Source organism: Trematomus bernacchii, unplaced genomic scaffold (assembly GCF_902827165.1).
Source record: "Trematomus bernacchii unplaced genomic scaffold, fTreBer1.1, whole genome shotgun sequence".
NCBI classification, from domain to species: domain Eukaryota; kingdom Metazoa; phylum Chordata; class Actinopteri; order Perciformes; family Nototheniidae; genus Trematomus; species Trematomus bernacchii.
Window position 1 is genome coordinate 6,819,169 of NW_022987739.1, and position 24,581 is coordinate 6,843,749.

Genomic DNA, 24,581 nt, shown 5'->3' on the forward strand with positions numbered 1-24,581 from the left:
GGGGGTTAGGAGTTTTAAAAGGAGGATATGAGACGCTAAATCTGGCAACCACTGTCTGCCATCTTTGATTGTGCGACAGGCCGCGGCGCGAGCAGCGGGGCCTCACACAACTAGAAAAACGGTGTGACACGAGATAACGGGAGGGCATAACGAGGAAACACCGGACGACCGCGCACCGGTTCCCACAGCAACGGCCGAACAGACTAGAACAGGCTGACCGTTGAAACAGAAGACACACAGCCGTGCATGTGGAGAGCGGTTTGTAGACACTAGCTAACCATCGTTAGCAGAGCAGGGTTAGCAGGCTAGCCCGCTCGCTTTTGTAATCCGCCGGCCAGACACATATTCGTGCACCACAAACCACGCCGAAATCGGATCACACATCAAGCCGCACAACAGCCGCACGGACAAAGGAAGCACCGGCAGTGCCAGGTGAGTCAGCATGTCATGCACGGGCAACGTTTGAAGGTTTTTGCCCGGTAGATGAGGTTCACACTAGGCTAGCTGGTTAGCATGCTGTGGAGGGCTGATGTGATGGCGACTAGAGAGAAACGAAACTATGCTAAGCGATGCGAGCTGTCGGCCTGCTCTCTTTACATCTCCACTGTTTCATATTTTACATCAAGATTTATGTTGTTTGCTAGATTATACTATTCACAGTTTTGTGTTTGACGTTTGCCCAATTGAAGAGTTATTTGAGCCCGGTCTGGTTGAGTTCCGGGCGATGAGGGCCTCTAACGTTACTCCCCTGCCGGTGTGAGCCACCCAGCCCACCAGTATGGTTTGATTCATGGGGAGAATGGCCTGCAGCTTAATATGTGATTTACAGAAACAATATTATAAATGTGGCTGCCATCTCGGTATTTTCACTGAAATATGGACCTGTGCAGACAATACATCATCATGATTTATTTCTGATTTTAGTATTGTATTCAGGTTAGCCACGTACCTTCAAACTCTTGGTATCTTTAGGATCACACGGATGTGGTCTTTAAAGAGGATTTTATTTTTTATTTTTGTATGAGTCTGTACATTAAGGGGCTTTGCAGGGTTGGGGTGTGCAATACTCTAGGCTAAATTATGAATGAACTCTGTTTGCAGTGGAAACCACCTGGGGGATAACTAATAGGCAACATGGTCGTGTTTTATACATACACATCCATGATTAATCATGGGTCAGCATCTGAATAGTTTTAGGGAGGGCATCCGCATATATTGATTGGTTTAGTACTTATTGATTATCCTGGTGGTAACATTGCCAGATGAAAGGCTCAAGCCATTGTGCCAAAGACAAAAAATGCAAGTGATTTCTGTCTTGTGATTCTCTTCACAATTAACTGACTTTGCACGTGATGCACATCTGTTAGTCACCTAACGTGTTCTGTGTATATTTCAAACTTGCATTTCAAATGTTCATTTACCCCTTGAACCAAAGCACATGAACATCAAATGAAACGTGTGAATTAAATTACCATCAACTCCCAAGGGAGACTATTTCTGTGGTATTTATGGTACTAGATAAACAAAATGAACATAAGTGGTTTCCCATGGTCATCATTTGTTATACTTCTGGTTAAAAGTAACCCCTTGCATTGACACACATCATGTGAAGATTAGTTATTAGATGCTGAAAGTGTGGGAATCAGTTAACTGATACAATAATATATTTCTGTTCACGCACCAGGACATGTAGTACAGTATCTTAATGTATAAGTTCACCGTCCACATACTCAACCTTAGTCTGTGTTGTAGCTCTATTATTTTAAATGTATATACTTACAATTGCCATCATATTGCAGCCACACAAGACAAACCAATGGGGACAAGGAAATACAACCTGTTCTTTCAGCCCCCCCCATCATTTAGGCCATCTACATGACTTCAATGTTGGAAAGGTCAGTCCAATGACCCCATTGTAAACAGAGTGGTGTGCATGAGCACTTTACAGGGAAGCCATCTGAGTTTAACTAGAAGTAGATCCTTTATTGTAAAAGATTCATAATTTGCTATTGGGGCACTTTTTTTGTGAAGTTAAAATCATTGTTAAAGTGTACGTTTATCCTGTACAAACACACTTGATTTTTTTTACAGCTAATGACAGAAAAATAACTTTACTAAACATGGTTTGATGGATGGAATATTCCAGCTATGTTGGTTTTACTACACAGAGAAAATCTGTAAGGAGCCTTCTTAACACAGGCTCACTGTTGCACAAACTGCTTCTTGGAGGCAGAAACACCGACATGTGGTTGTAAAGGGGAGGAAAATGGCTCACAGTGATGGCTGGACTGTGGTGCAGACGTTGCTTTAGGGGTGCAGGTTCATGCTGGGGAGCAGGGACGCTATTGTATGCTTCCTGGCAGATCTCAAGTCTTTTCTGGCTAGGTCTTGTTACAACTATCTGAAAATACTTCAAATAGTTAGTCCAAGATCCCTCCCCTTTTGCCCACAGTTACCATATGTTGATAGTTTACGATGGAGTCTGACTTGATCCATTCTGTGAGAAGTGCTTATTTTGGCACTATGGTTCTTCAGGGCATTGGCAACCAGATAACATAACTAGTGTGTCGTCGCACAGAGGTATAAGGACTGCTGTCATTTGGGCTGGTTGGCCCATCTTCTGCCATATACTTCTTAAACTGACCTTTCACACAAAGAGAATTGTGGCCAATTCTCAGGGGGGGGGGGATTTCCCTTTTTAAAATTGTTCAGATTTTTAAAATAAAATAATTCAGCGGACACCTCCACCCAGCTGGATACTTTTAGTAACCCCTTTGATTTATATCAGACAGGTTAAATAAAACCAATGTTTCTCTTGTGATGTCTGGTGGTTTCAGACAAACACCCTCAGTCATCAGCAGACCATTACTGCTTTTACCGCAGTTTAGAGTACTTGTATGTGCTAAAGTGGTTCTGTTCTGATTTAAGTCCTTTGACTCCTGTCAAGCAACACTGCTGTACATTACAAAGTTGTACCAGAAACATTGATGTACAATAATGATTAATGCAACCATTTCATGTGTCAATTTCTCAAACATTTCTCTGTGATTAGTCTGCACTGCTACATTCAAAAGCCACACAGCTTAGTTTTCATCTACAGCTTCATCTACATCATTTGTATTCTGTCTTTTTATTGTTAACCTTTGCAGTGTGTATCTTGTAATCTGTGCCTTTGTTTCCTGAAAAAGACAAATTCAAAAAAAGCCTCGATAGTGTTAATTCATCACTCATTCGTTGGCTTAGAGCAGGGGTGCCCAACCAGTCGATCGCGATCGACTGGTTGGGCACTCCCAGTCGATCGCGAGATGTGTCTAAAAATAGAACAACAATATTCTGTTTTATCGTTAATGTCCTATAACATAATCTTCCTGTGCCAGAATAATGCACTTGAACGCATCAAAGCTTTGTGATTGGCGTGACCCCATGTGTTGGGGCGTGGCTGGTGGGCAGTGGGCACTAGTTAGCTGACGTTGTCCGTGTCAACAGGAGTGACAGTCCGCACACCAGTGGCGGCGCCAGAGATTTTCTCTAGGGGGTGCTGTGGGGTAGCTTGACGTTTCATAGAGGGTGCTCAAACATTTAGGGTTTCCCATTAATGCACCAGCGCTACAGTTGAATTTTCTACTGCAACACTCCCCACACGCACATACAGTGTACCCACTATTACTGTTACAATGAAGGCTCGATAATCACTTCACGGCATATAGGTTTAAGCACGGGTAAATTGCTATTTTTACAAGACGGGGAGTGGACCTAACCTCCTATAATACCCCTTTCACACCAAGGCTTTTCCCCTTCTAGCTCCGTGCTAGAGCTTTTCTGGTTCAGAACCGGTTCTTCGGTTTAGCGCCGGCTCTTTTCACACCGCTGAGAGCCCGACTGGTGCTGCCGCTGCTGCGTCATGACGTCACAGTTTACGTCGCTGAGTTTCTCCCCAACGGAGCTCACCTCACAACAACGGGCCGGGGACTGCGTCGGGTCGATGATCGTGTTGCTTTTAATCATACGAAGCCAGATTAAATTAAATAACGACTCCTCCAACCTTATACTTTTCTCCAGAGTGCCGTGGTTCATTGTTTGTTAATGTGTTTCAGCGGCATTTACCGACTGCTGGCTGCACTTCCACGGGAGTTTATTCTGCCATTAGCTCCGGGTTAGCTCACACGGCTCTAAAGTATTCACTGTCTGACTGTCACACAAGCAGCTGATACATATCCCCAGTTCCCCTTAAGTGAATGCGTGTCAGTCTGAATTGACGCTGTTTGGCATCACAACGCTGTTATGAAAGTTTCTCTGGTATAACATGGGTGATGTTAGCATAGCAACCGAAGCTAAACTGACTACTTGCTAAGCCGTTTTCTACAGGCACTTTTTACCGGCGTATTTTTCATTATGATTCTACTTGTGATAGTCGGACATGACAACCTGTGCAGCCCATGTATTGATTCCAAACAAATAACAAACAAAACGTCTGCCCGCTCTCCACAATGATCAATAACAGCGAACGGATGGTCAAAGTAAGGTACAAATAAACAGAATCACACGAAGCCTGGTTAGTGTTGCCTGACTTTATAAAGCGTTTTTTTTTTTTTTTTACAAGTGTGTGGTTGCGTTCTAGTCACTTTGCTCAGCACTACTGCTGGTTACAACTTTTATTTGCCGTACTCGCCTTAACTGTTATCTCAGGTTAATCTCGCCCCCCTCCGACGTAAGCGTGACGTATGCGGTTCTTGCTTCTACACGGACAACTTTTTGGTGCTCGAAACGAACCGGATTCCGGAGCTTAGAGGCTGCTCCGCTGCGGTGTGAACAGGAAAACCCGGTGCTTTTCAAGCTCCAGCTCCGAACCGGCCCTGAAACACCGTTGGTGTGAATGGGGTATAAGAGGATCCTCACCTCCTCTAGGGGGGTCCGGGGGCATGCTCCCCCGGGAAGATTTTTTTTTTTTTTTTTTAATATTGAAGTTAAAAGCATCAATCTGGTGCACTTTGAGAGCAACATTAAGAGATCTATGGATACAGCTCTCAACACCCATATGAAACAGAACTGTAAACAGATTTTCTTTTTCTTCATGGATATTTTACAAATCACTCTACTTTTAAACTGTATTCTTGTTTTACTGTCATAGTATTTCATAACTGTTTTTCATGTATGCTCTTATTTTTTATACTGATCATATAAACGGGTGCCTCGGAAATACTTATTTACATAAATCGTGACCAAACCGTTTGAGACCCACTGAGATAACTAGACTAAAGTTAACTATCTAAACACTGAGAGAGTCCTTTACTTCACCTGAGCTGAGGTTATCTGAGACTCTCAGTCTGACAGGAGAGAGTTCTCCCTCCACCTTGTTGTTGAAAAAGCTCCTTATATCCGTTAGCTTGGCTAGCTAGCACCAGATGCTAACCACAACGATCTCCGGTAGATACCCACCGGTGCGTGCGCTCTCTCTCGCTCGCGCACGCACACAAAATGGCTCGTGCCAAACACACACGCAGAGCTTGAATGAAAACATTTTTTTGTTTATTCCAATTCAAAGTCCATCTGCAATGCGAGCGTGGCTTTACCGAAGAAGGGTAATTTAGAGCGGCATTTCAAAACGGTGCACAAACGCTACGAGACGGAATTCCCTCCTAATTCTGCCCTACGCTCTTCTGTTCGTTGCGTGCATATGTAACAGTTAAACATGTGAATACATAATTATAAGTTTGTGAATGTTTAATTCATAATAAGTTGTGAATTTTAAGAGATGAGATTGTTTAATTTAATATTTTCAGAAGCTACTGCCAGAACTGGAATAATGTCAGAAAATATTTGGACGATGGCTGCCTGCAAATACTTTTTTTCTCATTTGAAGGAGCACATCAAATATGGCCCTGTGCACACCAGTGAAAAGAAGATACAGATGCCCATACACTGCTGAGGCCCTTAAAATACACTTAACAACAACAATGATGCATTTTATTATTTTAAAATCAGGGAGTTTCATACTTTGGCATCACACATTTATTAAAAAAAAAAAAAGCTGGGGTTTCTCATCAGTTTGGCCTATCATTCCATTTGATAGTTTTTAAAAACTAAAAACCATCTTTTTTCAAGTGGATGTTACTTCACTGAGTGTTCCGAGGCCAAGTTGCAGATGGAGCCCCCATTACACACACACACTTACACATTTCCACCACCGCTCCGTTAATAATAAATGACCTCTGTGTGACTTAGGAAAGACACTGCGGCCCCAAACAAGCTGTCTCTATGTCTGTGCTATTCCTCACTCTCATCCACTTTATGCTTTTTGTTTCCTGATTCTCCCCTCCAAATTGACTTGGTGGTCAAATCAGAAATGGCCTGCATATCTAGTTTAAGGCTCGGGTTCAGGGCAGATTTTTCTTTATACGTGCATCAGACTCGGGTGTTGGGGAACATCTAAGGAAGTCCGATATGTGTTATGGTCTAGTGTCAATAACGTTCTCACCTTTCATGTTCTTTTTTTTCTTTTTTCTCACCCTTGCTCTAAAGGAGGCTGGTTCTGGGGGCGAGGCCAAAGGACCAGACTCAATGAGTTTACATCGAAATGTCAGAGAAGTCAGGGCAAAGCACCAAGGCAAAGGATGGCAAAACAAAGTATGCAACCCTTAGCCTCTTTAACACCTACAAGGGCAAATCTTTGGAAACCCAGAAAACTGCAGGTAAGCTCTCACTATGTTTCCCTGTTATTCTTGCAAACTATTTCAATTAATCAATGTTATCAAGTAAAGTAACAAGTAGGATGCTCAAGTACTTTCCTTGCTTTACTACATGTACAATTGATTTTCATTCTAGTTGCTGCTAGACATGGGCTCCAAAGTTTGGGCAAAGTTGCTGCTAGCCGGCGCATGCCCCCTCCGGCCAACCTGCCCAGTCTGAAGGCAGAGAACAAGGGAAACGACCCCAACGTCAACATCGTCCCCAAAGACGGGAGTGGCTGGGCATCTCGACCTGAGGGAGGGGAGGAGAGGTAAATTCATAATGTTGCTATAGCACCACAATTACGGTGTGTTTGTTAAGGGCTACATAATATCTGGAATATTTGGTAGAGTGTGTCATCCATGTTTCAAATGAGTGTTTTTGGAAACTGTCCTTGTCATCTGCCATAGGCAACAGGAGACGCCCCCACCCCCGGTCAAACCACCCGTGGTCCCGCCTCCAGAACCTTCTATTGTGGGCAGCCGCTCCTGGGCCAGCAGCAAGCAGACGCCAATAGAAGGTGCTGTTCACTTTCTCCATGCTCACTACACAACTCATAAAACCTATATAAGCTCTTTTCCTGTTAGCTCAGCAGGTCTTCTCACTATTACCCAACATTCTAGTTGTTTTACTTTGCTCCTCTGCGATCTCTAAAACACAGCAAAACCAGAATGTTGGCATGTGTAAATATTAGTGGTCACTTATGTATGTCTAGTTCAATTCTTTACGATATCAGGCAACCCACTCATTACAGCCTGCAGGAATCATTAGTTTGAACTAAATCTGATATCAGGTTGAAAATGGGACTGTACACCAACCTAAGGTTAAACCAAATGATTCTCTGTTAGTCTCTGTATTATATTTTCATAATGGGATTTCTGTGTATTTATAACCATGTGCTTTTATTCTACAGGAGCTCCTCGTGTGAGTAGTCAATTTCACCAGGAGTTTCCTAGCTTGCAGGCAGCTGGTGAGGGGGAGAAAGAGGATGGTGCAGAAGAGGAGCCTTATGGACCGGGACCTAGCCTCAGACCTCAAAGTATGGCTCATGCCCTTAAACAACATTCACGGTCCACTTGTTGATTTCTCTTTCCCTTTTTCTTCAGGAACCGCAAGAACTCTGTCAATTAATATCTCTCCTCCTTTTTCTCGTTAGATGTTGGCAGTTGGCGTGAGGGCGGAGGCAGGAATTTAATCACTGCACCCAGCCCCTCTGAGATGGACAACAGGCCTCTGGAGGAGGGGGGTGCGGTCCCTGATACCTCTACGCCTCCAGGGGAAGCTGAAGAGGCTGGGCGAACAGTAACCGCTGACGTTCAGAATGAGAAAAAGGACGGCAGGGAGAAGGTGCCCCCCTCTGTCCCCGCTTCTCAGCCTAAACTCAACGGGGGGCAACAGCCTCCTGCTGGGGTACCAACACACTTTGACCCTGCTTTCAGGAGCATGATGCCACCCTATGTAAGTCTCGGCTCCATATTTTTGAACAAACTCATTCTATTAGCTCATAGAGCTCATTCTATTTAAAGTATCTAGCTGTGTTTATCTCTTAAAGCCTGATGATTGCTTTCTTTGTCTTCCAGATGTTCCAGGCATTTCCTCAAATTTCTTTTGCCCCAGGGCAAGGAAACCTCAGATACCCTGTCCCACAGGAAGGAGCAAAGTGAGTTCACATATTCATGGCTTAGCCCAAAATAAAGGATACTTTTAATTTGTATTTAATTGTATCATTGCAAACACACAATATACTCTGAAATTGATAAATAACAGCAACAAAAAAAAAAAACGTTTTATTCATGCAGCGTATATACCATATTATATTTAGGATTAGAAATGAACCCAAGTTCCCTAAACAATAAAGTTCAGGTGTGATACAATCACACAGAAGCACTGGATACTTTACTGATATTTAGCTATGAATAGAGGAAAATATGAATGTACTAGACCAGGTGCCTTACGACTGTTCTCTGCTTTTTCTTCTGCTGGATGGTCAGGGGTCCCCGTTCCAGACCCCAGCAGGGTCCCCCTCAGGGCTGGCACAAGGACCCAGACAGGCCCTCCATCATCAGCGCAACAGAACTGAAAGGGCTCGACAATTTAGACACAGACACTGACGAGGGCTGGGCAGGTTAGTAGCTACACCTATTAACCTCTGCGTAAATTCATAATTCAAACAGATTAATTTTAACATCTTTCAATCCAACACTTTCTGCCTCACAGGAGCCCAGATGGAAGTGGACTACACGGAGAAACTAAACTTCAGCGATGATGAGGAGAACCAAGCAAATAAAGAAAAAAGAGAAAACTGGTTAGTATTTCATTCTAACTTTTAAACACTTGCATTCCCTAACGCTTTAGTATTGCAGAAAATACATCGGTGGTTATTTATTTAACCTATAAATTCAAAAATATGTTTAATTTCCAAATGATGTGAGAGCATTTGTGATGTGCATGTTTTAGGAGATTGTTAGTTGGAGTCATGTGATGTTTTTTTGTTTGTTCACTTTATAACATATTTTCATTCATTTCAGGGAATGGATGGGTAAAGTGGAGCGCATGAGATCTCGGCCAGCAGAGGGTCAGGAGGGCTGGAAGGAGGGTCCCGAGCTTGGGGGCAGTAAAACCTCATGGGCTGATGGTGATCCCAGAGCGCCATCCCCTGGCAGTATGGGGCAGTACAAGTCAGCTGCACCGCAGGACTACCAGGTAAAACCAGTTATCCTTTCACATGCTTCACTTCCAATGGGCACTGTTTATTTAAACAAAAAGTAGAAAATTCTGTATCTGTAATTCTGCATCTCCAGGGCGGCAGTCGTTCTGTTGTAAGCGGAGCTCCACGTGCAACCAAACCACCGGCTGCAGCAGCCCCTGGTGCTGAGGAGGACTCTGATGCCTGGCGACAGAAGCGCAAGAAGCCTCAAGAAGTTTCTGAAGCTGTAGAACGGGCTAGGAAGCGAAGAGATGAAGAAGAACGGCGCATGGAAGAACAACGACTCGCAGCTTGTGCTGAAAAACTGAAACGCCTCAATGAAAAACACCGCCAGTCAACTGAAAGCACACCCGCCCTTTCTCAGACCACCAATGAAGAAGCAGGACCAGCAGAGGAAGAAGAGTCCTTATCAGCTCCTGCTCCCGTATCCAGTCCTGTACCCTCCATCCCAGTTTCACAACCACCGGCCACAATCGTGCAAGCGCCTCTACCTGAAGAGGTGGATCAAGATGGGGAGATGGTGGAGCGAGAACACGAGATAGTGGAGCGAGAACACGAGATAGTGGAGCGAGAACTCGAGATAGTGGAACCAATTGTAGAGGAGGAGGCTCCCCTGCCTCGTCAGCCCAGTCCCACGATCCAGAGACCCTTGGCCGTTGCTCCAGAGCCTCAGAGCGAGGAAGAGAACTCCTTGGTTGAGGTTAGCACCCTGGTGGAGGACAACCAGGTAGACGGAGCAGTGCCTATCGAAGACTATTTCAACTTGGAGGACAACAGAGGTGAGTTAACTAGAGCCGTTCCTTTAAGGTTGCATGTAAATGTTTTTTTAGTTGCGACTGACTATATTTCTTTCAGTAACAGATCCAAATACTATTGAGTTGCTGCCTGCAGTGGATGAGCCCCACCTGTCTCCACCTCAAATGGACCTGCCCAGTGGAGAGGAAGTCTCTATGGCACCGCCACAACTCGAAGGAGAAGCGGCAGCTGCTCTGCGTCCCTCTCTCAACTCGGGCTATTCCAAACAGTTTCAAAAGTCTTTGCCTCCTCGTTTCCTCAGACAGCAGGTAAGGATGTCCACATCTGGTCTGTTAATGGCAACTGTGATTTTGCTTGTTAAATAAGAATTTGTGTGCAAGTCATTGACAAGGCCAGTTTTCAAAGAACAATTAAAAAAAAAAAAGAAAAAAAAAAAAGATTATATCCTCAAACTTGAATCCCTCCAGTTAAAAAAGGTTTTGACCTAATGGCAATTTTTAAAGCATCATGTTGTCAGAACAAACAAATATGACGATGAGCCATCATTAACGCAAACACAGACACTTGCAATGTAATGTATACAATTCAAATGTTTTGTCTCTGTTACCAATCCCTGTTCTTGTAGGAGCAGATGAAGCAGCAACAATGGCAGCAACAGCAACACCAGAGTGGAGGCTCCCTGTCCCCATCAGGTGGCGGAGGCGGTGTCCCAGCTCCACAACAGCAGCAGCAGCAACACCGCTCAATGTATCAACCCATTGGCCCCCACCACCAGCACCTGGCGTCCATGGGCTTTGACCCCCGCTGGCTCATGATGCAGTCCTACATGGACCCTCGCATTATGTCAGGACGTCCTCCCATGGACATGCCAGCTAACATTCACCAAGGTGGGGAATTCTTTGGAAAAGCAATATAGAATGTATCCTAGAGATGAAAGTACTGAAAGGTTACAGATGTGCCAGAAAACCTGTTGAAAGTCTCTCTCCTTTGTCTTCTCCAGGGAGGATGCCTCCGAAGCAGATCGTTCGCAGAGAACCGGGTGACAATTCCAGCTCCAGCTCTGACTCCTTTGACCATTTGACCCGACCAATTCGTGACCATGGCCTGCCGTCAGACTCGCGGATGGTATGGGGATCGGAACCGTACCCACAATCGGAGCCTTTACCCTCTGTAACTCCTCCAAAAGGACAAGATGATAACAAAGAGCCGAGGTAAATAATTGATAGATGACAACATAAGAAAAAAACTTTTTATTTAATGCATGTAACTAAATAACCATTTTCTATTTGACAGGATCGACTGTGGTTTGGATCTAGACGGGGGTCTAACAACTATGTTTCCCCAGGACCAAACTGTATTGGACTCTCACAAAAGTAACTTCTTCCAGGACCCTACAGAGTCCCTGTCAGCATTTACTCCGGGCCCAGAGGATGTATCGGGGCCTCTAGACAGGGTTCCTGTGGCCTCAGCCTTTGATTCAGAAGAAGCAGGCCTCCCAAGTGGGGAAGAGGTAGAAGCTCTCGGCCAGGCGATGCTGCAGAGGAGCGTCTCCCAGGGCTCCAGCCACTCCCTCAAGCTGGATGAGCCCAGGTTTGATGGGCTGTCCCTGGGAACAACATCTCTAGACATTCAGGACTCTGCAGAACGTTCTGATGATAAGCCTCCGAATGAACCCTACCCCCAGCCCCAGGCTGCGTTGACTAGCAACAGGGCTACACCACCTCCTGATGGATTACACAAACAAGAGAAACTGCCTTTGCCAGTCCCGAGCAAGCAGAAAGCCGAGCTGCGCTGGGGCGGAAGATCAGGGGCCGGACGCAGAGAAGGACCAGGTGGAGAGAGACCTCTCCGCAGGTCTGGCCCAATAAAGAAGCCTGTCCTTAGGGACATGAAAGAAGAGAGGGAGCAAAGAGAAGAAAGAGAGAAGCGCCTTGAGAGGGGGGAGAGAGGAGAGAGATTGGAGAGAGGAGAGAGAGGAGAGCGAGGAGACCGCTTCAAGAAGGATCAATCATCCAAAGCTCCGTCTGCAGCTGCAGTTGTGTCTGAGGGCTCCAGATCTCAGGCGGAGGGGAAGAGAGAAGCTGCTGAGGCTGAGGAAACGCAGACTGGCCTTCCAAGAGTCAAAGACCCTCAGCCTTCATCTGGGGTTCCCACCTCTTCCTCTCAGGAGGAGAAAGCAGACAAACCGCCCAGCAATGACCAACATCCAGAACCCAAACTGCCCTCCAGGAAGGAGTCCAATCTTCCTCCACGTTCATACCGACGAGAGGACAGAGAGCGGGAACGTGAGAGGGAGAAGGATATGGACAGGGACAGAGATCGAGACAGAGACAGGGACAGGGACAGGGACAGGGACAGAGAGTGGCCTGCTGACCCATTCAAAGCACGTGGTCGAGGGGAGTATTACTCCAGGGGACGGAGCTACCGGGGTGCTTACAGTGGCCGAAACAGGGGGGGTCGTGGTCGAAGCCGGGCAGAATACAATTACAGAGAGCCCCGATCACGCTCAGATTTACCTTTGGTTGGAGGCGCTGCTGCCTTCCGCAACAGGGAAGAAAGCGAAACACGCAGCGAGAGCTCAGACTTTGAAGTTCGTCCAAAACGTAGACGGCGCCGGGGTTCAAACACAGATTCTGAGAGTGAAGGTGGAAGAGAGTCTGCCAGTGATACCGGACCCTCTGATCGTGAGCCTAGCACCAAACCTAGCCGTCCATTGAGGCGAGAGCTCCCTGGGGAGGCCCGGCCTGGGCCCCACAAGCCAGGCTTTGGACCTCCTCACATGGGGGAAAGGGTTGGACACAGAGGGGACGATGAGAGCAGACCCAAGCCAGGATTCCTTGCTAAGGGAGATCCTTCACGACGAGGAAGAGGAGGACTTTATAGTAGACGAGGTGGAACAAGGGAACGTGGTGGCCCTCGCCCGGGCCCTCTTAGACGGCCAGGTGCTAGAGAGTCCTCCTCTCAGTGGCCATCTAAACCCATGGAGACGTTCAGGCCGGAGGACACAGAGTCCTCACAAAGATATGACAATCCTGCTGCGGACCGAAGACCCCCTAGGTCTGATGGCAAGACATTTTTGGATGGGGCTCCTCAGAGTAGTAGAGAAAGACCACGGCGGTCCAGACCAGCAAGGCCCCCCAGGCAAGATAAACCCCCCCGCTTTAGGCGCTTGAAGGAACGGGAGGCTGCAGTGTTAGCTAATGGAGAAACAGCCCCAGGTCCCTCTGTCCCTCTACTCCCAGTGCCTGCTGCTGCTGTCCCCAGCTCTGCTCCTGCTCCAGTGTCTCACTCCCCAACCCTGTCCAGGGCCCCGGGGACCCCTCTGACTGTGCCTGCAGACGTGGCCGCCACTATGCCTGCTCCTGACTTGTCCTCCTCTATGGAAGCACCCTTGCCTGACACCAGCAGCCCCACCATCACTGCAGTTGGAACCAAATCCCCTGACCTGTCCAACCAGAACTCTTCAGATCAAGCCAATGAGGAATGGGAAACCGCCTCTGAGAGCAGCGACTTCAACGAGAGGAGAGAGCGAGAAGAAAGGAAAGGAGCTCTCGAGGCCGCTCATGAAGCAGCCACTGCCTCTGCCCAGGCACCTGCACCGCCCCAGGGCTCCATGACCCCCAACAGAAGCCCCCCTGATGGACGGGTGACTCCAAAACGTGACGGGGCTCCTGCAGCCAAGAGGAGTTTCTCAAATCAAAGGCCTGCAGAGAGACAGAATCGTAGAGGCAACAGTGGAGCCAAACCAGTGCGGAGCTATGCAGGAGGCAAGGGGGAGAGGAGGGGAGGGGCCAAAGCCGGCCGCAAAGGGTGAGTTTGAACAATCGTACTTTTGTGTTTGGTTAGGCATTTACTTTGTCTGCTTACATTAACACTTAGCACAATGACGTTGACTCAATCAAAATTGTGCAGTAGAATAACACTGCAGGTTTATTTACATACAATGAACCCCTTGTGTAGTTGTGTGTCTAATGAATAGTTGCACTGCGCATCACTTGTGAAGAATCTACATATTTTAGACAACTGTTGGTATGGCATGTCCAAACGGGCTTTGGAATTTGATAGGTTCTAATCTTAGGTAGATTACTCTGTAATTGGCCATTCAAGTGTATTGGTTAAAATCTTATAAATATGGCATCAGTGTGCTGGTATTTTTAGATCTTCTCACTTTACCTTATTCAGCAGCATTTCTGATTCTTAAAGAAACCTGAGTGGAATCTAACACATTAAAAAAAAATGTCAATGTCTTTTCACTCTTGCCGTCTCGTGGCTACTTTGGTCCTTGTAGTCTATAGTACAGTTAGAATAAAACAAAGGTTACATAGCTTTTTGCGCAAATCGAATTGTTCTCATTTACATAATACGTTTACACTCTTTGTGTCTCGGGCCTCCGTCACCACCACCCTGTTGATCTATTCAACATTGAAATGTGTCACATAGTCTCTGTTAGGGTTTCAATGTTTCCTTTATTCTCTAACATGTGTCTCTGATACAAACAGCCCTGCAGCCCAGCAGAATCCAGATGGGACATCACAAACACCTGGAGGAGCATCACAGAGGCCTACTAAAGACCCGTCTGGCCGTCGTAAAGATGAAGCCAAACAGGCCGCCAAGAAGCCCAAAGAGAATGCTCTTTCTCAGTTTGATCTTAACAATTATGCCAGTACGTAAACACATTTTTATCCTGACTCTGAGCCTGGAACTTAAACCTGGCTCCTGCTCCTCTTAACCTGAAAACTGAATGTAAATGTCTTGATTCTCTTCTGTCCCGTCTTCTGTAGGTGTTGTGATCATCGATGACCATCCTGAGGTCACCACCACTGAAGACCCACAGTCCAACACCATTGATGACGGCTTCACAGAGGTGGTCTCCCGCAAGCAACAGAAACGGCTGCAAGACGAAGAGAAACGGAAAAAGGAAGAGCAGACTCCTCAGGTAAGAGAAGGGATAGCTTGGCCCACTTGGTTTACATAAACTGAAACGGCAATGCAGTACTTGGATGATAATAATTCGGACATATTTGAGTCCCTATAACCTCTTAATACTCATGTCATGGATGCACTATATTGTCATGTTTTTTTACTATCTAATTGCAGAGAAATAAAAACGTTTCTGTAGTGGATAAAACATTATTATACCTTTTTTTTTGTTTAAGGGATGGCCCAGAGGCAGCTCCAGATATGAAAATACTTCATTTATAATGTAAAAGTTCACTAGGCAAAATGAGTAAACTGTAACGCGCATGTTAAATCGCAAATTGTTTGATAATGTACCATTTTGGCATATCGTATATTGGAGTAGTTTTGCGATATCTTACTTTAAAGCCTTTTTATTGGAAAAGTTGATGTTCTGATATCATCATGCACTGCTAACTCGTACTGTGTTCTACAGAACTGGAGTAAAAAAGGCTCTGGTGAGAAGAGCAGAGGAGGCGGCGGAGGAAAGCTGCCACCAAGATTTGCCAAAAAGCAGTCCTCGCAACAACAACATCATCAACAACAGCAGCAACAACAGCAGCAGCAGCAGCAACAACAACAACAGCAGCAACAACAACAAAACATCATCAACAACAGCAGCAACAACAACAACAGCAGCAGCAACAACAGCAACAACAGCAGCTACAGCAGGCTACACAGTCTCAGCCTCCTGTCCCCCCCGAACCTCAGGCCCAACAGCAACCTCCAATTTCTGCCCCCCAGCATCCTCACCTCGCCCCCTCCCAGCCTACTGCATCCCCGCAGACTCTGGAAGGAGCAGTGGCTCCACTGCCCTCCATCCCCCCTGCCACTGTGGACTTTACCTCAAAGAGCCTCCCCCCCGCACCTGTGCAGACGCACAGCACTCTGGGTACAGAGCTGTGGGAGAACAAGGTAGCAGGCACCACGGTCCTTCCTGATGTCAAGAAACGTGAGTGGAAAAGTCAATTATTGTTACAAATGTTTGCTTGAGTCCTTAATGTTGTGATTAAGTTCATAAATCAGCAAACTTGTCTAAAATATGCAATGTGTTTATTCCAGTTGGTCCAATCAGCCCTCCACAGCCACCTTCTGTGAGTGCCTGGAACAAACCCCTTACCTCCTTTATTGGCACGGTTTCCTCTGAGGTATGTGGAATACGTCCCGTCTTTGGTTGAGTGTATAATCCTTAGACTCAATTATTAAACTTGAAAAATGTTGTGTTTCAGGGTATGAAGCTTGGATCGGAGGGAGGTGTGGAAATGGCAATAGACAGTATTCAGTTTGGAGCGCCGTCATCTGCAGGCAGCACCGACAGTGATGGAGTTCCAGCGTTGCTAGAAAACATGTCTGAAAACAAACTACCCGCTCCCAAAGAACAGAGACAGAAACAACCTCGAGCTGGCCCAATCAAAACACAGAAGGTAGTTTAGCCATCATACATTGTTGTTTTGGTTTTAGAATTGTTCGATATAAAAACACCATTGTAATCGTGTAAATCCGACTCCTCAGCTTCCTGAAATGGAACCAGTGGAAACCAAGGAGTACAAGCCAGGTCCCATTGGTAAAGAGCGCTCATTGAAGAACCGCAAGGCCAAAGACGCACGTGGAGATGTAGAGGGGATGGAGGGAGGAGTCCCTGGAGGAGTCAGTAGAGCCACAGACTCCAGTCCACCCTGCAGCGAGACAGTACCAGAGCTGGGAGGAGACATCGAGGGCATGATCACAATCCCCTCTGCAGAGTACCACAGCAACTCTAAGGTACATCAGAGTCACATGATCACACAGCTAGGCTTTCTTTTTGTAATCTACTTGTATGATAGTTGATTTGAGCGAAGCAATCACTTAACCTCTGGGCGTGTGGTTAAAGTAATGATTATGATGTGTGTTGAATTAATAACCAAGTCTTGTCTTTACTAGCTCACAATAGAAGTGAATTTCAATTAAATAATACCTCTATCAATATAAAAGTAATATTGCTGCACAAAAACATGTCTGAATTAACAGAATATATGTCTTTCCCTCTCAGGAGTCTGTCACCGACTACACCACCCCCTCCTCCTCACTGGCTGACAGTGTTCCTACAGGAGTGAATAAAATGGAAGAGAGTTTGGTGGCAAATGTGAGTACACTGAGGGCTGTGCGATTATGTCAAGAATCATAATCACGATTATTTTGGTCAATAATTGAGATCACGATTATTAAATACAATTATTCATTGACTTTGAAAACATCAATTTATTGAACTTTAAAACAAATACAAATAATAATTTCAACAGTGTCTTTTTAACTGTTGATTACCCTGAACGTATAATTCAACTGAAAAACCAATACAAAAATAAATAAGAAAATGATACATTTATATTTACCTTAAAATAAATAATATCAAAATAATAAATACCAATAAACAAGATCAACACATATTTTGGAGCGCACTTCCACAAGCTACTAAACATATATAAATATGATAAATACAAATAAATTAGATCAAATATGTTGCCGTGCACTGTCACAACCTAGCAAAGCAAAATAATCGTTTTTATGTTTCGTAATTGTGGCAGGCTAAAATTGCGATTAGTACATCCTTATTTTCTAGGTCTGTGCCATACAGTTCTTATTCACAGGATAACTACTCTAATCATAAAAACTGGGTATTATTCAAAGACTTATATATTTTTTTTTTTTTTTTTTTTTTCAGGTGGCACTACCCCACTCACTGCCCATTCCTCGGAGAGAGACCCTGCAGCAGAGCTCCAGCCTCAGCAATGTCTCTCCTGCTACTGTTGACCTAACACTAAAGGTACACAGAGAAGCAACACACCAGGAGTGTGCTGTACTTCTGAGAAAGGTTTCAGTTTAACATTACCTAAATACCTGCTACATTCTGTCTCCTCCTCAGATGGAATCGGCTCGTAAGGCGTGGGAGAATTCCCCGAGTCTGGAGAAGAACTCCCCCGTCGTGTCCTCTTCCTCCCCCATCACATCCTGTGCGTCCTCGTACTCCACCTTCTCTTCAGCCTCTATGCCACAGATTCCCGTGGCTTCTGTCACCCCCAGCACCTCTCTGACAGGTAACATGACTCCCAGTAAACATCTGCCTTATATCTCCAATAGTGTTGTCAAAGATGTACATGTTTCACACATTTTTATCTCCACCCTGAAGGTTCTGGTACCTATACAACGTCATCACTCAGCACCAAGACCACCACAGCCTCGGACCCCCCTAACATCTGCAAGGTGAAGCCCCAGCAGCTGCAGAGTGGCGGTCTGTCCTCCAGCAGCAGCAGTAGCAGCAGCAGCTTCTCTCAGCTGGGCTGTGTGCCTACACTCCTGCCCCAGCAGCAGCAGACCCCCCAGGTGTACGTCTCTCAGTCTGCAGCAGGTGAGAGAAACATGGCACTGAACTGTGACGTTTGTTATGTCTTTAAATGTATACTTTAAACACCAACCGGCTTGTTCTTTTGATAGTCCTGATCCTTCAGTTTCATGTTTTGGATGATTCACTATGTTCATAATTCCTAATATTCAAACCCTTGTATGTTGAGGTTCTGCAGCTCAGATTCCAGCCTTCTACATGGACACTAGCCACCTATTCAGTGCCCCCCACCCTCGCTTGGCACCTCCCTCCCTGGCGCAGCAGCAAGGTTTCCAGCCCGGCCTCTCGCAGGTAGGACTGTCTCTTTGTCAGAAACAAGCTGCAAGAATGTTTTTTTAAACATGGAGGTAAAACTGCTTGTCTGTGTTTCTCCACCTTCTAGCCGACAGCAGTGCAGCAGATTCCAATCCCCATCTACGCTCCACTGCAGGGTCAGCCGCAGCACCAGCACCAGCATCATAACCAGCACCATAACCAACACCATAACCAACATCATCAACAACAACAACAACACCAACATCAACAACAACAACAACAACATCAACAACAACATCAACAACATCAACAACAACACCACCAACAACAACACCAACATCAACAACATCAACACCAACACCAACATCAACATCAGGCTCAGCTGGGACTCAGTGCCGGTCCTCCAGTCTCCCAACCACAGGACCTGTTCAGTTCCTCACTGCAGCCTTACAGGTAACACTCAGCACTGCACAGGGGAAATATGCAGCACTGCAGAAGCGCCAGTATCCCAATTTCCAACTCTAATGTTCTAAAGCTGCTCCAGTTAGGAAGAAGCATTGGACTTCCAATCACATGTTGTATTTAAAGCTTTTTTTGGATGATGGAGCACTTTTTATTTGTAAAACTTTTCTTAACAGCATTGCATACTAAGTATTGAAATAAAATACATTGAAAACGGTTTATTTTTTGGCAGACAACATGTTTTTTCTCTCAGTCTATCTTAAATCACAACTCCACTGAAACCATTTTAGCTGCGCGTTACGATATTGTCCACTGATTAAATAAATAATTGATATTGTTAGGGAATAATTCTTCTAGATATCTAACCTTTTGCTCTGTGACGTTTTATGATCTACTCTGACGTCTGTTATCTCCTTTAAGGAAAGGCCTTGGTGCCATATGTGTTGTGACCGGTCAACTTGTCTGGCACGAGTGGTAATTGTTGTGAGAACGCTGAGGCACTTCTTTATCGGTGTTTGTGGACTCTAAGATGTGAAATCTTTGAGGCCATGAGTGTCGGACGCAGGTGGTTCAGTGTTCCCAGCTGTTTAGTCTACTCCTTCAGAGATGTTGATTACTCTCTGTGAACCAGTTAAAAGGTCTAGCATAGAGAGAGGCTCTTCAGAATTGACGTGGCAACTCTACCGTGAAGTCAGAACCTCTGACTCTTTGACTTGTGATGTGAATCCTCCGGCCGATACTCTGAAATAAACCCATCAGTGTTTGACATCAAAAGCTCCAACTCTCACCGTGTCTCCTTCCTGAGTCGGTGACTCCCAATGCATTGCTACACAGAAGATTCCCCCACCAATATCAGTGTATGGATGGGTGCATCTCTATTATTCTCTCCTCTGACCCATGTCCCACTCCATCCTCAGGTCTCAGCAGGCCTTCATGCAGAGCAGCCTGTCGCAGCCCTCCATGATGCTGTCGGGACCCTCCCTGCACAGCTATGCTGGCGTGCAGGCGCCTGATCTGGGCAAACCTCAGTCTAATCTGGCCTATCAGCAGGCCTCCTCCACCCAGCACATTCCCATTCTGTTCGAGCCGCAGCTAAACCAGCCCTCTGGCATGGGGGGCTCCCAGCTCATGGACACACACCTGCTGCAGGTAACCAGTCTGTTCCCAGAATTGATTTACCGTATTGTACTGTCATATCTTTTCCTCATACTGACATCTGTATTTGATTTATTTTGTGTACATCCAATCAGACTTATCTGTCTTTGGTGCAGGCTCGACAGGGAATGAGTCAGCATTCAAACATGTACTCGGGGCAAGTCCAACAGCACGGCCAGAGCAGTTACTATAGCAACGCTCAGTCGCCCAGTTCTGCAATGCAACAGGTAACCAATAAGCAAACGCGGTGATAAAAACTTTAAACCTCATATTTATAGCCTATGTTGTTTACCACTCATCCACACATTGATGTTAAACTGAAAAGCAGCATGGTTTTCTCATCAATGATTTGCTGTTGTTGGTATGTAACATCTTGATCTCTCTCCAGGTGACGGTCCCTCTGTCCAGTTCCCAGCTGTCGCTGTCAAACTTTGGCTCGAGTGGAGGCCAGCCCCTCCTGGCGCTGCCTCCCACTCCCCCGCAGGCACAGCCTCCCAACATCAACCGACAGCCCCCCATCTCCCAGCCGTACCGAGGCCTCATGGGCCCGAGCCACAGCATGATGCAGCCCCCTACCAGCAAGGTAATGCAGACATATGCGACTCTGACGCTATTTAATTTAACATTTTGTAGGAATGTGGTTGTAACGTTTGTTTGCGGTGTCACCTTCCAGATGGACATGGATCTAAAACTCTTTGGCAGTGGGATGGATATGAAGCCCGGAACACCTCCTATCGGCGCCAGGAGCACTACACCCACCTCCAGCCATTACAGGTACCACCCATACATTCTTATCATACCGCAAATGTGGATTAACAATTGGAACCAAAACTCGGAATGTGCAAGCCTTGCAAGGCCCTGCTACCTGTTGTGTCCTTAGTCGTACACATTTGTGCTACACAGACCAAAGTCAATGTATCTGGTACTTACCCACCATGTGTGATTTCATGGTTTCCCTCTCCTCTGCCTGCAGGGCCAGCTCCACCTCTCCCAGCAGCCAGTCCAGTAAGATCAACAGCATGCTGTACCAGAAGCAGTTTCAGGCGAGCTCCGCCGGCATGAGGATGGCACAGCACTTCCCTGGCCAGTTCAACCCACAGGTAGAGCAGTCTTCATAAAGCCTGTATTTTAGTAGTGTTTATAGAATGTTCACTAGCATGGAACTCAACTGTTAACCACCAATTCATTGTCCTGTTTGTTCCTCCAGATTTTGTCTCAGCCCAACCTGGTCTCTCCTCTGATTCGTCCTCCTCACGTTAACTCGTTTGCCGGAGGTGTCCAGCGCTCCCCTATGGGCCCTCCAATGTCAACCAATGTGGGTGGGGGTCTCATGCCCCATCCCCGACCTCAACACCCTCAGCACCCACAGCACCTGCAACATCCACAACACCCACAGCACCCACAGCACCCTCCCCGAGGGCCTCCTCCCCCGCCGGCTCCCCGAGGCCCACATGCCATGAATGCTGAACAGGATCTAAAGGTCTGCTTCCTTCATGTATCCGTTGATTCTGTTCTTCGTTTCATTTAAAGGGATAGTTTGGATTGTCTGCAGGGGGTTGTATATAGATTTCTTTTTTCTATAGTCCGTTCATTACATATAGTAGATGGTGGTTGGTATGCCTCCATTTTGGAGAAACAGACAGGAGTACAACAGGAGCCAACAGTAAACACACCAACCTTAAATAAAATGGAAATCAGTTTAAGTGTACGCTATATTTACCTTTCTGTCAAGACCAATAACCAACCAAGTTACCAGACTCCATCGACAAAAGAACCTAGCAGAACACAGAGGTTGCTGATCTACCATTGCCTCAGTGATGGATTCATCTTATTGTGTGACCCAACACAATGCACAATAACTAACCCTTGAGAACTGATGGACCACCAACTCCCGTGTTCTGTGAGGTACAATGACTGCTTTTGCTTATGAGTGAAGTTGCTTTGAGGAAAGAGCTGTCTGAAGGCAAGGTAAAGCAGTGAGAATAGTCTAAATATAGCATAAACTCATGTATTTTATATTATTTTCAGATGTTTTGCTGCTGCCTCTCCAAAACAGTACGTCACTTAGCTTCTCTGCCAGTAATCCCTTCTCCAGACTAGGGCATGCCAACCAAGTACCTCATACAACACAAAATGAAACAATCCCAACTATCCTAGTTTAACAGACTAGTCTTTGTCCTCAGTGTTGGGTGAGTTTGCTGATTTTAGATTTGTGCCCTTACTCTCCAGGCGAAGCAGCGGGCTGAGGTGCTCCAGGCCACTCATAAGTTCTTCTCCGAGCAGCAGCAAGTCAAGCCCCCGCAGGTCAGCAAAGTGTCTCGGATTGATCAGGGGGGGAAACCCCTGCTCGAGACCTCTGCCCCGAACCACCAGGCAGTAGTCGACCGCCCCGAATCCGACAAACCCCCCATTTCCACGGCCAAGCCCATTCGGACTGGCCCCATAAAGCCGCAGGCCATCAAACCAGAGGATGGCAAGTAGAGAGCTGCAGAACCTCTTCAGATGACAATATGAATGGATGGAAGAGAGAGAATCTAGCCCCATTCACTCAGTCACCACCTCATATCAGCCCCAGGGGACAGTGTGTGGGGGGGGGGGAGTCGATGGTAGTGGTTACTGAGGAGGCACTGTCCTGCGAATACATAATCCTCTTCTTTCTTCTCCTATCCTGTCCCACTGTAGGTGGCGGCATTTGAGTTGGATTCTTCCATCGTATTTAGATGACGATAAAATGGCCGCAGAAGTTGTTCCATAGAAATCTACTGAGACGGTTGGAAAGAGAAATTTGAAATGAGATTTGCTGCTGAGTTTGCCATTTTTTTTTTTATAGCTCTTGATTTGTTTTGTTTGTTTCCCCAATAGGATCAAGCATATTGTAGGAGAAACCTGTTGTTGTTAAAGAAAGAAGAAAGTTTTGTTTTTGTAGTCAAAATCATCTGTTTAAGGAGATGTCATTTAGCGATGCACACTTTTTGTTGCCCAATATCCCATCATAATTAATCAAGTGATCTGTGCACGTGTAAATGGCCCTCAATACTACACGCACACACTCACTAACGGTTTCATCCACGGTTACCGATAAGAGGACTTCTCGTCATTTTTGTTTTACCAGAATTGAAATGTGAAAATTACAGCAGTTGATGGAAATTAATGATTGATTTGTTGATAAGTCTGCCTGTGAGCCTGCGCTCCTGCCTTCTGCTCTCATCTCCTTGCCTGAGAATCACTGATGTGTGTCAGGTGTGTGTTTGTGCTTTAAACGGGGAACGCTCGTAGCTGGACTCTCCTGTTTATTTAGCCAAAGGTTAAAAAGAGAGAGATGACGTCACAGCCTTTTTGGGATTGCTGTTGCCATGGCAGCAGAGTTTTGATTTAACTCACGGGATTACATGGCTAATGTATGATCACTACATACAGCTGTTCCAGATTAGGAGCTATTGTCACACACCCTTTCACTGCTTCCTCCTATCTTTGCTGTCACACAAACACACACCTATACACACTTCACTATAAAACACCCAGGCCTGCTGCTATTGACGGATTTCAGTGCCCTTAGCTAGACAATAGCAGGATAGGGCTTTTTAGAGGAAACAAAAGAAAAGGTAAGGAGTTGAAACGGTAGAAAACTTTAAGCGTTTGTATGTCAACCTTCACTAAGAGGGGGACATTAACAGGACAGAAAAGGAGGGAAAAAAAATATTAAAAAGCCTAAAATTCAGAAATGTTTGGGCAGAAGGACACGTATTGTTGGCTTTACTGAAAAAGAGCAATCAGTGCTGTTTTCTGTCTCTGCCTCACCTCCGCTGGCTGTCCACCCACAATGCTTTCATCTCGGGGTTGTGGTGACAAGGGTCCTTCAGAACTGTACAGTAGTATGCACCCTGAGGTGGGGAGGGGTCCGCCTCACCTCCACCCTAGCTGGGGGAAGAGTCCTTCTTTGGAGGATGGATGTGGGAGGGAGGGTAACGATATTTTTTTCCTCTGTTTTATTTTTTTTTGTTGAACTTGTACAGGGGTTTCATCGCTGTATTAAAATATGTACGGTCTTATTTACATTCTCTTGGTTTGGTTACAGAAACTAATAAAAATAATATACTGTTGAGATGTTTTTCACTGACGCCTGGTTTGTTCTTGAAGTCACCTTCCACTGTTTATTTCCACTAGGTGTCACTACAATGCCTAACAATT

The 24,581-nt window shown here is 45.8% G+C and overlaps 1 protein-coding gene across 1 annotated transcript; it reads left to right on the forward strand.

The window, feature by feature from the left end:
* Positions 1 to 47: 47 nt before the first annotated feature.
* On the forward strand, positions 48 to 24,495 carry prrc2c (proline-rich coiled-coil 2C). Its single transcript, XM_034146873.1, is given in 35 exon segments — positions 48 to 432; positions 6,520 to 6,689; positions 6,823 to 6,997; positions 7,137 to 7,246; positions 7,640 to 7,765; positions 7,883 to 8,184; positions 8,307 to 8,386; positions 8,709 to 8,851; positions 8,944 to 9,031; positions 9,255 to 9,429; positions 9,528 to 10,212; positions 10,289 to 10,497; positions 10,815 to 11,076; positions 11,190 to 11,400; positions 11,483 to 13,999; positions 14,689 to 14,852; positions 14,971 to 15,125; positions 15,582 to 15,746; positions 15,749 to 16,097; positions 16,208 to 16,293; positions 16,375 to 16,569; positions 16,658 to 16,906; positions 17,175 to 17,267; positions 17,844 to 17,945; positions 18,045 to 18,216; positions 18,309 to 18,527; positions 18,700 to 18,812; positions 18,904 to 19,229; positions 20,156 to 20,387; positions 20,510 to 20,620; positions 20,782 to 20,976; positions 21,067 to 21,167; positions 21,367 to 21,493; positions 21,601 to 21,873; positions 22,623 to 24,495. Coding segments are annotated over 34 exon segments (8,877 nt in total). The 5' UTR covers positions 48 to 432; positions 6,520 to 6,574; the 3' UTR covers positions 22,875 to 24,495.
* The last annotated feature ends 86 nt before the right edge of the window (positions 24,496 to 24,581 follow it).